At 37.5% G+C, this 15,432-nt stretch overlaps 1 protein-coding gene across 2 annotated transcripts in view; it reads right to left on the reverse strand.

The window, feature by feature from the left end:
- Positions 1–395: 395 nt before the first annotated feature.
- Positions 396–15,432, reverse strand: part of xrcc4 (X-ray repair complementing defective repair in Chinese hamster cells 4) — a 38,745-nt gene continuing 23,708 nt past the window's right edge. For both annotated transcript variants that reach the window (XM_084401260.1, XM_084401259.1), the window contains exons 6-8: positions 13,674–13,819; positions 9,584–9,725; positions 396–1,167 (exon numbers count right to left, since the gene is read on the reverse strand). In XM_084401260.1, coding sequence (XP_084257386.1) covers positions 1,053–1,167; positions 9,584–9,725; positions 13,674–13,819 — 403 coding nt within the window. In that variant the 3' untranslated portion in view covers positions 396–1,052. The remainder of the gene's footprint in view (positions 1,168–9,583; positions 9,726–13,673; positions 13,820–15,432) is intronic.

Raw genomic sequence — 15,432 nt, forward strand, 5'->3', positions numbered from 1 at the left:
CTATGGCTTGGGATCTTTCTTCAATGCAACTTTTTGTTTTGGATTTTCTCCCACTTTCTCCCAAAATCATCAGCTTGTTTAGAAAAGTAACAGCACACACCTCTTCAACAAGCTGCATGCATCATTCGTCCCAGCTGGAAAAAAAACAGACATAAACCAGTCAAAGCTGGTTTGCTGGTCTCAGCTGGTTTAAAGATGCTCTATCCAACCGCTCAAGTGCCCAAAACCTCTTTAAAACCAGCTAACAGTCCTGCCTGAAGACCAAAAGATCAGCTTAGGCTGGTTTAAGATGTCTTTTTTTTAAGCAGAGATGTCCACAACACCAATAGTGCAGCATAACTAATGCAACAATGCATGCAAGTTTCGTAAACGCATTACGAAAGGAAGATCACTACTTAAGGAATGAGAAAAACAAATCTTTATTCACATTTATTATTTATCACACCTTACAGTTAAAAATGGAAAAGTGTTCTTTTTATAAACTTTCATCGTTTAATATTGTAGCATGGAAGCTTGTTTCCGCCTCATATCCAATTTAAACTCTATTTAAAAAATTGTGAGATATAAACTCTTAATTGTGGCTTTTATCTCACAATTTGAACTTTTTTCTCTTGACTGCTAGTTTATATCTTATGATTCAGACTTTTTCCCCCCCAGAATTGAAATATAAAATTGGAATTGTGAGATATAAACAAAAAGGTAATAGCATCTTTTATCTTGCGATTCAGAATTTTTCCACAATTGTGAAATAATTGGAATTGCAAGAAACAAGTCAGAATTGTGAGATGTAAACTCAATTTAAAAAAAGTAACTGCGGCTTTTTATCTCGTGATTCTGACTTTTTTCTCACAATTGAGACTTTTCCCCTCAGAATTGATATAAACTCACAACTGCAAGAAAAAAAGAAAAAAAATATTCCATGGAGGAAACAAGCTTCTATATTGTCGAGCCAATTCACTGTAAAAAGTTCATAATTTTATTGCTCATATAGTTTAAAACCAGTACAAAAGTCATGCTTTTCATGAATGGTGCTCATTAGACCCCAAAGAGGGTCATATATCATCGAACAGGTCGTCTGGATCAAGGTTCGCAGCAGCGGTAGCTGGTTTCAGTTGGACTTTTGACGTTTTGCTCGTTTCGGCTTTGGCATCTTCCGTCGGCTTCTCTCTAAAATTACAAAGTGAAGGAACAAGCGTCAGTAGAAGGTGGAGGTTAAATGCATAGCAGAAGCTGGTATAAGTCATGACACTGGAGTACAGTCTTACTGCTGCCTGATTACAGTGACCCAGTGCCACAGGCTCCTTAAAACAGGGTCAAGTCTAAACGCTGTACAGTTCACCCCGCTTCATCCTGTATAATCAGGCACATACCATGTGTTTTTAGTGTCACCGGATGCTAATAAGAGTTTGAAAGTCACTGATCATGTACCCCGTCACTCAAAGTGGATCTGACACTGATGTACAAGGTGCCATTTATGTCTCAAAGTCACCGCAGAACTAACTTACGTTAATGGTAACTTGCTTTCATTACTACATTGTGACTAAATTAGTATGTAAAAATGCTTCTTCAGCATTAAAACCAGAAATAAAGGTTAAGCCGCAGAAACTCCCACAGGATTCCGTCTTTAAGGACGAAGGAGAGCTTTTCAAAGCGCTAGAAGAAATCAGGTCAGAGGGAGGGAAAATAAATGAGATTTATAGTCCCGTAAGCCTGTTAATTTCAGGATGTGCCGGGGATCATGTAGCCTTTTAAGCAAAGCTTGTCCTGTGGTGTACCAGAAAACACATGGACAACATGGCTGGAATTAAACATACACACACATGAGAGAAAGTTAGTCGGATTACATCACATCTAGCAAAAACGTTACATGGACAAAATGAATGTAAACTATAATGGTAATTCAACGGTTCAGCAAAGAACCATTTTTACAGTTTATTGGAGATTCCTTGGTTCCTTGGAGATCGTTTGTTTCTTCAAGTTACATTATAGGTTCTTCAGATCAATCCAATAAATAATTGTATACATACACACAGTATATTTTCAATCATGACAATCTCAGAATAGCCCTAGTTATTGAATATGGCAATGTTAATGTATTTGGTCTAGACGGACTAGATCTGCTATGCTGCTGCAGAGGAAGTGTGGACTTAATACTGCTAATAGATTCACAGACACACACTGCTGTGAGATTGTAAGATATGTTGCTGCTGCATAAATAGACATATAAATCCCATAGCAGATCTAGGCAGGTGGAGCTGGGGAGGTGGAGGGTCACAGAGGAACTCTGATAATGCACTGCATGACTATATATGAAGAGTTCAGATGCAAAAGCCTCTAAGTGCCATCTGAAATTTTCTTCTAGAATGATCATTTTGATAAAGCTTGTATAAGTTAAGTAATTTCACTTAAATGACAATTAATAGGTAATTTGCATTGCCATTTAAGTGAAATTATTGAACTTAAATATACAAGCTTTATAAAAATGATCATTCTAGAAGAAAATTTCAGATGGCACTTTTGCATCTGAACTCTATATATATACCTGGTGATCCTGATGCAGTAATATAAATAAGAAAATAATTTTAATTCATATAGATAATAATGAATTAAATCTAAGAGCCATTTTGAATGCATTAAGAGTATAATGCATTAAATATACAATGCATCAGGAATCATATTCAGGATGAATTTCTCTTTTGTCTCATGCATATAATATTTGTGAGCTTTAATAAGCCTCAACGTGGGGGAAATGGAGTTCATTAAAAGTTAACAGCTTCCACGTAAAGCATTCACACACTCTTAAAGAGCCTGTCCCTGGAAACCAACTCTTCCTTATTAGAAACAGGTTTGCATCCAGCAGTGTCTCCTTGTAATGCAGCTACAGGAATCAGGTGAATAAGACGCCATTTTAACGGATCATGCTGAGGAGCTTCCAGAAACCTTTTAGTATCCTGCTGAAATAGTAAGAGCTGCTCCATAAAATACCAGCATAATAACAATCAGGAAAAATAAAAATGAAATATTCAACTGCAATGAGGCTCATTTGCTCAACGAGCAATTTTTAAATGTTTAAGGGAAAAAAAAAAGAGCATAAAAAAGTGAAAGAATATAAAAAAAGTTGAGAGGAATAGTAAGAAATTGATGACAATGTAAAGGTTCACCACAATGTTACTGCCACATACAGAGGGGTCAAACAGTCTGCAACCACATGGAAAATATGCTTTTCTTCATATAAATGTAAATTAATATTAGATATTCAGATTCGGATCTATTTCTAGGTTGCATGCTAATCGTAAATGCAACAAAGAAGCATTTTCACCAGTGGAATCAGACTTTAGGACCCCAATGTACAAGCAACAGGGCCTTATATTATAAAACAGATTGTGTTTCCAGGTTCATGATCCCTGTAGAATCACATTTTGAGGTCTCATCTTGCCACAAGTGCAGTTCAGGACTCAAATACCTGCTTCTGAGACATGCAATTAAAGAGCTGTCTAGCAAAAAGGAAGCGAGTGTTAGGTGAGGTCCACAGGGATTGACGCAACATAAACGCAGTGGAAGTCTTTAAAATCTGTTTAAAAACAGATGCCACATTCTTTTGCTTCAAATAAATCCATTTATTAGTACATTTTTCAGTGTGTATGAAATAGCATGCTTCATCGGTGAATAATCTTGCACGCCATTTGGTTGATGTGAAAGATAAAAAAACATGATTTAGCTAAAGTCAAGATTTTAAAATAGACAACTCTTATTTTGTATGGAATATTGCAGTATTTATTATAAATGATTTATGTGTTCGCATCATTAACTTCCCGTTCCTCTTCTCTCTCTCTGATGATGTGTTTACTGGCGTGAGGGCGGGGCAACCTGTCACTCACAAGAGTTCCACCAATAGCAAACCACATCCATCCAATCAATTCCTGATGGACAAACTCAAGTCCCGCCCTACATTTTTTTCATGTTCAAGAAGCCGCTTCACTCAATATGGGGAAGAAAAGACTATCGAAACTTCCGTTTAATGCAGACTTTAAAGTAAAAAACGTGTACGTGTACACCAAAAATATGGTGATTTGTCCTCAAAAATACAATGAAACAAATGAGAAAAGTCTGCGATTGTCCTTTTCTTGACCAAAGAGTTTTTTATATGGTGCGTTGGTAGTGGTACCAAACAAACACAGAGAGGCTCAAAGATTTTGATCTTTTCTAACATGTAAACACTAAAATGGTTTAGTTGATTAGTTCATTCTCATTTGACTCTCGAAAACCACATTTTATTGAACTTAGTAAATCAAGCATCAGAAATGCATCTTTAAAAAGCAAACCCCAAACGTTCATCTGCGAAACGATGCTTAGTCAGCGCAATCTCGGACAATCTGAGTGTAAACAGCGCATTTGCATTTCTGCACATGTAAATATGGTGGTTTGATCAAGGGGTTTCCCTGCGCGGATCGCATCTGGAAGTCATTTTGACGCAGCTAAACTCTCCTGCTTTGATGATGAACAGAAAGAGTTGCTTTCCTACTGCCTTCTGGGAGGAAATCCGTAGGTACGGGCATGGATAACGGGAGAGCACACACGTAGATCACGTATATTTGCTGTTGGGAATCACTGGGAACAAGCTGGGAATTGTCTGCGGGTTGGGGAAAAAGGTCTTATGTTTTTTTTTTTTTAAAGTTATTATTACGAGAAGCACTGGATCTGGTTAAGAGAATGTAAAGGAGCCCAGAAAGGGGGAGAGATGTTACGGTATGATTTCTAATAAAGACCACAGCCATATGAGACATAAGAGTAAATAATGTAAATGTATATCCACAAATCATGAAGTAAACCAATGGATGATTTAATTAGAATAATGAAAAACAGGTTGAACTCAAGTAAAATAAAGAACCAACAATGAAAAGTCTTACAGGTTGTCTGAAACACCACCACTGGTCTTTTGTAGAAGTTGTTACATCAAGTATAAATAATTCTTAACAGAGGCAACACAAGGGTGAATCTCTCAGAAACTAGGGCAATAATTATATATATATATATATTTGCATATGACAATTAAATGCATTTGATGCATATTTTGCATATGACAACTAAATGCATTAGTACACACACACATATACATATATATACATATATATGTGTGTGTGTGTGTATATAGAAATTTCCTTTTGATTATGGAGTAAAACATGACCTGGACATTTCTCTGGGAGTCCCACAAACTAAGCGAACTGCAGCAAACACACATGCTGAGCGCTGGATTAATGCAGTGTAACTGGGCTGATTGTTGTCTGTTGTCATGCTCAGCCAGATTCATCTCTAGGCAGGTGCTGGGAGACTGTAGAACGGCACTGTTTCAGCCAGAGCCCAAATCAATCCACGCCTGCCTTCTCTCGCTCTCTCTCCTCTTCATCTTCTTCATCTCATATAAAATGACTATTGAAGTTCTGAAGCACCTCTGAATCCTCTAACACAGTTTCGACTTCCTTCTCTTCGACCTGGGAAGGAGACACTCTACAGTCAACTTTACTGTCTCAATGAATTATGTCTTTTTGGCTTGTCTGGGCAATCTTTAAATCAAAACATTCGAACTTTCTCCTCAGAAATCACTTCAAATGCCTGTCACTTTTCAATCACCTGCCCCAACACTTGCTTTTCACAATCCAATCAATTTACGACAGATAACATTAAGTCCCGCCCTGCATTACAAAACAGATTTTCACTGCATATACATTTAAATATAAAGCACCCCGAATTAAGCTGCCCGGATCTGAACATGTGGTTCTGTAGCTGAATAAAACAAATCATGTCTGCTGGGTGATTCTTTTCAGCCTTTGGAGGAGAAATGCTTTTAAACATGCTCTTTATTAGAGCAGATGCCATGGCACAGAGTCTCGCCATCTGTGGACAGCACCGATTGTGCGGTTTGTTTGTGAAAAAAAAAAAAAAAAAGTGGGACTGATTCTTGTCTCTATCCAATGACTTGTCTCTTGCCTGCTGGGAAGCTGCTACTGGCGAATTTCTTGATGCCCATACAGGGCTTTTAAACCTACAATAACAGGCCATTTTCTTTTTGATTCCTCTAGAGATGTTGGCAGAGCGATAAAAGACACTGGCATGGAACAGTGACTGTGTTCAAAATCTTCACTCATTGGTGAACTTACTTTGATATCTGCTTTACTAACATTAAAAGGTTTGAGGTCAATAACATTTATTTTCTGTAAAGAAATTAATACTATAAATGATCTATTAAGCAAAGAGACATTAAATTGATCAAGTATGACAGTAAATAATTAATAATGTAATAAAAGACTTCTTTTGAACTTTATATTCATCAAAGAACCCTGGAAATAACTGTATCATGGTTTCCACAAAAATATTAATCAGCACAACTGTTTTCAACATTGATAATAATAAGAAATGTTTCTTGAGCACTAAATCAGAATATTAGAATCATTTCTGAAGTATCATGTGACACTGAAGACTGGAGCAATGATGCTGAAAATTCAGCTTTCATCACAGGAATAAATTGCATTTTAAAATATATTACAATATATAAAAAAATAGTATTTTTCAATATGACAGTTAGAGACAGTCTCTACAACAGTACTGCATTTTTGATCAAATAGATGCAAAATCATATTTTTTTTCTGTGAACACAAAATTTGAGTTGCTGTTATTCATACAATAAAAGTAGATAAAGATCAGGGCCTGTCAAGCTCCAAAAAGAACAAAAATATAATACAAATATTCCATATAGTCTCATAAAGTGGTCTTTTGTGTTGCATTTAAAATCTTCTGAAGCAATATGAAAAACCACCACATTACATATTCAGTAAATGTAATTATTTGACATTTTTGGTGCTTGACAGGCTCCGTCTCCATTATCTTCATTGTATGGAAAACAACATGAATATTCATCAAAACATCTGCTTTTGTGTGGAGACAGAAAGTCACACAGGTTTGGAACAAGATGAGTAAATGATGACAGAATATTTGGGTGATGTATCCCTTTAAAGCTGCCTGCCACATAAAACGCACATTCATTTATGACGCACCACCACTAATTTGTGTCACGTTCTAGAAAAGCGTTCCAGCACTCAAATTGTGCGTAATTAGCCGAGGCATTCAAAGCCACACGTCTGTTTAAAAACCTCATTCCAGGAACAGAATGAGAGACTCCAGCTGGATTTCTCCACTCGTGTGATATTCTCTAAAGATGTTAGAGCCAGATCTCCATGCCATGGAAGTCTATTAATGTTTGGAAAGTCTTACACTTACACACAGTGGCAGAACCCGTTTCGTAACAGCGGGCTGCAGAGTGAGAAAGAAAGTCCAATACAAACTCTCAGTGTCCCTCAACACCTGACACACGAGCAAACGCACAAAACATCTGGCGATGAGGCATCATTCTGTCATGGACCGGCGCGACCTCGGTCCATCAGGGCCTGCGAACGTCACCGCTTTAAGTGTTTGCTGACAGGGGGAGCAGTCGGCGACACTGGGAGACTAGAAACACTTTTAAACAAATTCAGTTTAAACATTTACTCTGCCTGCAGAGACACACAAACACTCTTGTTTTTACAGAGTTTTAAAAGACCCTCATTAAACATTAATCTCTCCATATCCCAGCATAACGTCAATCCAATATGAAGCCAAAGCGTCTTTCACATACGTCTGCCAACTCGAGAAACTTTCATATATGTCTGCCAACTCAAAAAAAAAAAAAAAAAACGGGCTCTGTTCCAAATGCTAGTTAGCTGGCCATCTACCGACTGTCGACTTTAGCAGCTCCCTTTTAAGGTGGCATCCAAACTAAACTGATTGGAAATGTGTAACGACTCAGTTAACAAATCAATCACGCCACACACACACGCTCCTCATGTAAAGTGCATAAGACATTAATCTAGTGTTCGTAGTCGACCACATTAGTCTAGATGTTGGCGTGTTGCTGAGCTAACAACCCTGGATGGATGGACATTTGAAATACTATGGATGGATGGATGGATGGATGGATGGATGGATGGATGGATGGATGGATGGATGGATGGATGGATGGATGGATGGATGGATGGATGGATGGATGGATGGATGGATGGATGGATGGATGGATGGATGGATGGATGGATGGATGGATGGATGGATGGATGGATGGATGGATGGATGGATGGATGGATGGATTTTAGAAATATGATGGATTTTGGAAATACGATGGATGGATGGATGGATGGATGGATGGATGGATGGATATAGATTTTTTAACTACTATATAAAGATATGATGGATGAATGGATGGATGGATGGATGGACATTTGAAATAGTATAGAAAGATGGATGGATGGACAAACAGAGAACGATGGATTTATAGACACAGATTTTTGAAATACGATGGATGGATAGATGGATGGATGATGGATGGATGGATTTTAGAAATATGATGGATTTTTTAAATACGATGGATGGATGATGAATAAATGGATGGATGGATGGATAAATGGATAAATGTATGGATGGATAGATTTTTTAAATACTATATAAAGAGATGATGGATGAATGGATGGAGGGACATTTGAAATACTATAGAAAGATGGATGGATGGACAGACAGAGAACAATGGATATATAGACAGACAGATTTTTGAAATACGATGGATGGACGAATGGATGGATGGATAGATTTTTTAAATACTATATAAAGAGATGATGGATGGATGGATAGATGGATGGATGATGGATGGATGGATGGATTTTAGAAATATGATGGATTTTTGAAATACGATGGATGAATAAATGGATGGATGGATGGATAAATGGATAAATGGATGGATGGATGGATGGATAGATTTTTTAAATACTATATAAAGAGATGATGGATGAATGGATGGATGGACATTTGAAATACTATAGAAAGATGGATTGACGGACAGACAGAGAGATTTTTGAAATACTATAGAAAGATGGATGGATAGCTAGCTAGATAGATAAAATCACCTAGGAATAATACTAGAACAATAACTCAAAAATAATAATTAATGCCAAATAATCTCCAAAACAATGTGACTATTTTAGGATAAACGCAACACGTTTTCTCAGGATCGGCGTCCCTCAGGTGCCATCAAGTCTGAAGAAGTTGCTCAATGCAAATCTAAACCATTCATGGGATTTTTATTGTACAATTATGGAGGCCACTGAGGTACTGGCAAAGAGGAGATGAAATTATACACATTTTCCTATTAATAAGTAAAAAGGGCTGGAGAGAGAAGCACCCAGGGGGGCCTGCACTGGAAAAATACAAGGTGCTGGCAAAAGACCAATGTTTTCCACCCGTACGACGGAAGAGAGTTCTGGGAAACCCGCTTCTGTCTGCTCGACTGGCTGCAGGCGCGGAGAGAAAGCAACATCCAAGGTTAAATGAAGTGGACACCAGAGAGTAAGACAACCGGAATTATCACTGACGTTTTTACGGCCGCAGTCGCAGGGGTTTATGGGTATCATATGCAACATTAGATAACAGGCCTCCAGGAGTCTGTGTGCGTTACGAGCCGATCGACCACAATAAAACGAGTAATTAAATGGAGGATGTGTGATGCTACCTGGATCTCTGTCGCTGGTCCAGCGCTGCCCGTTTGGCGTGAGTCTCCGGCTGCTGAAGATGACGGTGGCGACGCTTGCGGCAGGGGGCCACATCTGTGATGTCGTTCAGGCTGTCGTCCATCGGGCTGCTTTCCGGCATCTCTGTTAGATAAAACATGGGAAAGTTCAAGTGTTAAAGTTCATTCACTGTTCATTTTTACCATTTCTTTCAGATGTAGTCTTTGTGTTTTGATGAAAATGTTCTTCACATTTGGACAATATTTCATTATGCCATTCTACTTTAGAAATGGTATAGATAACTAATTGTAAATGCTATGATTAAGTATTTCAGCAGAAAACATTTAAAAAAATTATAATTTCAATATATATAAAATTGAACATTTTAACATTATAATGTGCAGAAATAATAATGTGCATCAAACAGACCAAATAATAAACAAGTTTGGGAATAGAACTATAAACATTTTAATCTACATTGACTCACTCCCACATCAGATCAATCCCAAACATACTATATTATTAAAAAACCTTAGAGTCGAGCCTTGATATATTGAAGGCCACAGGTAAATATGACATTTATTATCATGGGTTTATGTGAAGATTGTTTTAAGTTCACTTAAATTAAAAGTTGCTATATTTTTTTAAATATCATAAATGTTCAAATGAATAGCTCTCAGTTATACTGAAATGCTGAATGGCTATAAATAATGGCTAAAATTGAGGGGAAAAAACTATTTCATAGAGGCATCAGTATTGGTATCGGTAATGCCTTCATTCATAAAAAGATTCCTTTAAACAAATATTTAAAATATAATGTCTTTCTGTGGTTTCAACATTAATTTGGAGTTTAAATGTGAAAATAGACTGAAAACTTCAATGTTAGGAGCAATTAATTAGAGAAAATTGTGCAATTAATTATTTATTTATTTTCAATCGATTGACAGCACTAATCATATTATTATTATTATATATTTAAATAAATAATTCGTATATTTCTATTCTTCTATTCTAATTGTTAGTGCACTGTTAAAAAAAAATTTAACAATGATTTGCCAAACATTTCATTTCATTTTCAAACACTTTTCATTTAAAGCTGAAACATTCAGCCAACTTGATCGATTATTACCATTTCTAAATCTGAGAGCTACATAGCCATCTGCTGCCAATTTAATAATTTCAATTGTTTAAAAAAAGGACAAGATGAGTTATTATTTGTGAAAGTTTGCATGTAAAATAGCTCCGAACAGGATTAATAGAGGTTCTCACAGCCAGTATTCAGGCAGCCGGCCAAGATGTGACTCCGCTAACACAATCAACATCATAAACGCATTAAAAGCATGCTGCATTTCAACATTAAAGCACTGTACATGCAGCTTGACTGCAATAAACACAGCAGGAGAACATCTGTCTCATGTGATATGACAGTGTAGCACAGTGGGAGATTGTTCAAGACGGCAAAGAATCAAATAGCACCTATTCTAGAAGCCATTCTCATGTGCCATTGACTTTTTGCATTGCCAGACATGTTTCCATGCTTGTTTCTGGCAGTTGTTTACATCTACATGAGTTTAATTTACACTGGTGGACAGATATCACTATGAAACTGGGAGGGTTTGACTCACGTTATTTGGTGCAACAAACATCCTAACCACAATAAAGACTCTTTCAATTATGCTTCATGTACTGCACCCTTATGGTAAACTTTATAGTGGAGAAAAAAGACTAAATCTACAACTCCTACTCTTTAAGTACAAAAACATTACCAAGCACACACTCTGAAACATAAACCATTGCATCATGCTTGATGAGAAAGGGAAAGGACAATAATTGAAGCCCAAATGGCTCCGTCTGAGGCACCAAGCCAAAGAAGCTCACACCTAGCAACCATACATTACAATTCAGCTTGTTTACAGGGTCACATGATCATAAAGAAGGGGGTTTCTAGCTTTTCACTTTTACTCCACAGAGCTTACACAGGGGAGAAAACAGAGAAATTGAGCAACTCGCAGACTAAATCATGTGCGACTCCACCTCATTTCCCTTCCTGTGCCTCAAAACTCTGACTCAACGGCCTGAAGCCCCCAAATACGGTCTTTGAGTAGCCCGATGTCGAAATCCACCAAAAGCTCACGGTGTTGCCAAGGAACAACTATTCTAGGAGATGATGTCATAGCTCGGTAAGCATTGACTGACAAATGCAAAGGAGGGCTAAGGGAACGAACAACCTGTATGCCGTCTTAGTTCTGGCTCATAGGTTTAATGTGCTGCTTAGGCCACCTTTACTTTACACTAATATTTCTTTACTGGTACAAATACTACAATATAAGAAGTGTTATGTTACTGACTGTGGCTGTGTCCAAAATCACCCCCTATAACCCTCACTGACTATTCCCTACATTAGTCCACTTGAAGGAGTGAATGAAAACGAGTGAGTGAATCATTTGAAACTTAGCAAATCGGCAGGTCCGGTAGTAAGATGAAAAGAAAACTATGTATAAACCTAGATTAAACAATTTAATAATTAAAAAGGAATTTATACCTGTATGATATTACGCTGTACCCACACTGGACCAGCCATCTTCTGGTCATTCGGCAGTGCATTTTGGGTATTCTCTAGCCATTGAGCATACATCGGTTGTACACTCGTTATTGCGGTGCATTATGGGATTGAATGAGTGCACTCGATAACGTCCACTATGGTTTTGGACACCACTACAAATGCCTGTTCCCTCAAATAGCCCTATTTAAGGGTATACGGGATGATTTTGGACACAGTCTGTATATGTAATACAGCTATTTTTAACAAAAAGAGGTTAATTAACCATGCAGTGATGCCTATAATGGATAATCCAGTGAATTAAATTCTTTACAAATGAAAAATACACCACTTTATTTGATTACTGTCTCTACCTGATGGATAAAACCCCAAAATAAGATTATTTATAAATGAACAAGACTGATATCAGTTTAAGAACAGCTGCTTCACATCGGATAACACACATAGAAAAGACCTACAAGAGTAATAATAACATCTTAAAAAGCCAATATACAAATCGTAAATTGTACAATATTTGATATACACAACCCTGTAATCGCACACAAGTTGAATTCCACATTAATGCACCAATTTGAGATGTTGCTTGGCTAGTTCTGTCTCGATGACATCGCTGAATTCTTTCATGTTTTTTTTTTTGGTCGATTGCATGGTATTGTCATTCTGTCCAGCTCTACGTCAAGATGTTGATGCTGAGCTTTCATCTGCTTGCCAGAGTCACTATAGATCAAATCAGCATCATATTGTCATTCATCAACCTGAACTTTCTTGGACGAAATTCCACTAAATTCTCTACACTTTGCTAAACTATATTAAAATATGAGTTTCAGTTGATGTTCTGGGCACATATTCAGTTGTAGGCTCATCTAGTTTGACTTTAAACTTTGTTAACTTTGCAAACATGCCCAATGAACACAATATTGCAGAGCCTTGAGAACAAATCAACTCAGAATGAGTCAACTAAGCTGAAGATCCACACAAACTAATCACAGACTTTGTTAAAAGCAGACGGAGAAAATCTCAGCAGTAATTTGCATTTAAACAAACAACATTTGAGACACGTGCATTTCTGAAATTGTGGCTCTCTGAAAACTTTAAAGGAGTAGGTCACTGAAGAACATCGACTTGAAAATGACAACCTAACCTATATGCTTTTGTTTTGTTTGTTTGTTTTAGTGAAAGAATAGAAAAAATGTTTTTTTTTTATTCCTATAAGCTGATTTTGCGCCCAATTCTCCCCATTGGGCAATTCTAAGTAAAGTCACACAAAAATTTCAGTCTGAATAATTTTATCGCCATTTCTTCTCGAAATCTTTGTCTACTCTAAAGTCACGTTTGACCGCGAGAGGTTTTGCGAGATTTTCCCGTGTTCACAGTAGGGTTGTTTGTGAATGGGTGTGTGTCTTGGTCACATCGCAGCACTCCACACACTGGAGGAGCAAAACCATTAAATCTATGATTTTTTTTATCGTCATGTTTGTGGTCTCTCACATTTTAAAAATCTTTTAGTGTGTGCCAGCCTTTAGAAGAATCACCTTGTGTAAGAGGCTTTGGGTCAGGGCGTGTGGGTTCAGCCTCCAGTTCGTCTTCTGTACTCCCTCCGTAATCGCTCTCTTCTCCAGGACTCTTATCTGCCCCGGTCTCGATCGCCTCGTGGTCTTCACGCTGTGCCTTCTTCTTTCTAAGAGTAAACAGTAGGTACAACATGTTAACAAGACATCTGCATTGAAAGAATTGTTCTGTTCTGCACTCGGTGGGAAGTTTCCGTGATTTGTTTTAATATTCACAACCATTCAAAAGTTTGGGGTCAGTAATGTATGCTTTAATGTTGCTCTTTTGAAGTTTCTATTCATCCTGAAAAATCACGGTTTGCACAAAAATATTATGCAGCACAACTGTTTTCAAAATTGATATTAAAAAAGTTATTGTTTCTTGAGCAAGAAAATCAGCATATTAGAATGATTTCCGAAGCATCATGTGACTCTGAAGACTGGAGTAATGATGCTGAAAATTCAGCTTTGATCAAAGGAATAACTTGCATTATAAAATATATTAAAATACAAAACAGCTATTTTAAATAATAATATTTCACAACATGGCTCTTTAAAAAAAAAAAAGTTATCGATCCCAAACTTTTGAACGGCAGTGCACAAATAGGCAGAACAATTTGTTTGAAATCAATCATTATTTTTGCATTTCTTTCAAATGGCGCAGAAAGTAAGGCCTGTTCACAACAAAGATGATAACTATAAAGATGACGATAAAGATAAAGTTCTAAAAATCGTTCTAAATATAAAAGTCTAACTGTGACTATAGCGGCACAGAGAAACGATATCATTGAAATCACTTTCAGAACGATTTTATCCAGCTGATGAACGATAAAAACATTGACAGCCAATCAGAATCCATTCTACTTTAACGAGCTCAAGCATTTAAAGCGACAGACAAGCACGAGCTTAGAATAAACAGAACGATATCGTCCGCTGGTATGGACACTAATATAGTCTTTATAGTTATAGTTCTTGGTGTAAACTACCATGGAAATCCAGAGTTCTCGCGAGAGCACAAGTTGAATTTGCTCAGCGAGTCACTCTGGCGTCGAGTAATGATGCTCATTAAATATGCCCTTGTATTAGCTGCACCAATCACATCGGGTTATCTGATATAGGCGGGCCAGAGGCGAGCTAAACAGATGACGACAGCGCTGTGAAGTCATTAGTAAACATTGCAAGATGGCTATGGATGAACACCAGTTGTTTGAAACGGCACAATGAGCGAGTTAGACTTGGCTTTTTATCTGAAAGAGGAACAGAAGACGGCGCTCGAATCGTTCCTTTGCTGTTTTGCCGACCGGATACGGCAAGAGCCTAATCTACCAGTTAGCTCCGCTGGTAGCTAAGCGTACGTGGCTTATTGTTGTGATTGGTCGTAGTGTTAGCCAATTGCGTGCAGTGAGATTTTCAAATGCATGCTTGGTGCCGCCCCTCGAGCTGGCCGATTTTCATTAGTTGATGCCAGACCATTAATCTTTCAGATTTAGGTCTGGATTTCCAGGCTTGGTGTAAACGGGCCTTCAGACTCTACTCCTTTAATAATTATTTAAGCGTCTTAATCAAGAGCACAATGCTGATGAACTGAACCTTCTTGGGTTTGTACCTGAACGTTTGAAGGTTTCTATCGCGCTACAGTTGTCAACAAGGACAGAGCTTGTTGCTGTCATTTTAAGTTTTGTTTTACACCGAAACATTCTAATTATAAGCGCAGCTGGGAAAATGTGCTCAACACAAAACTGGA

Source organism: Rutilus rutilus (assembly GCF_951802725.1).
Source record: "Rutilus rutilus genome assembly, chromosome: 25".
NCBI lineage: Eukaryota > Metazoa > Chordata > Actinopteri > Cypriniformes > Leuciscidae > Rutilus > Rutilus rutilus.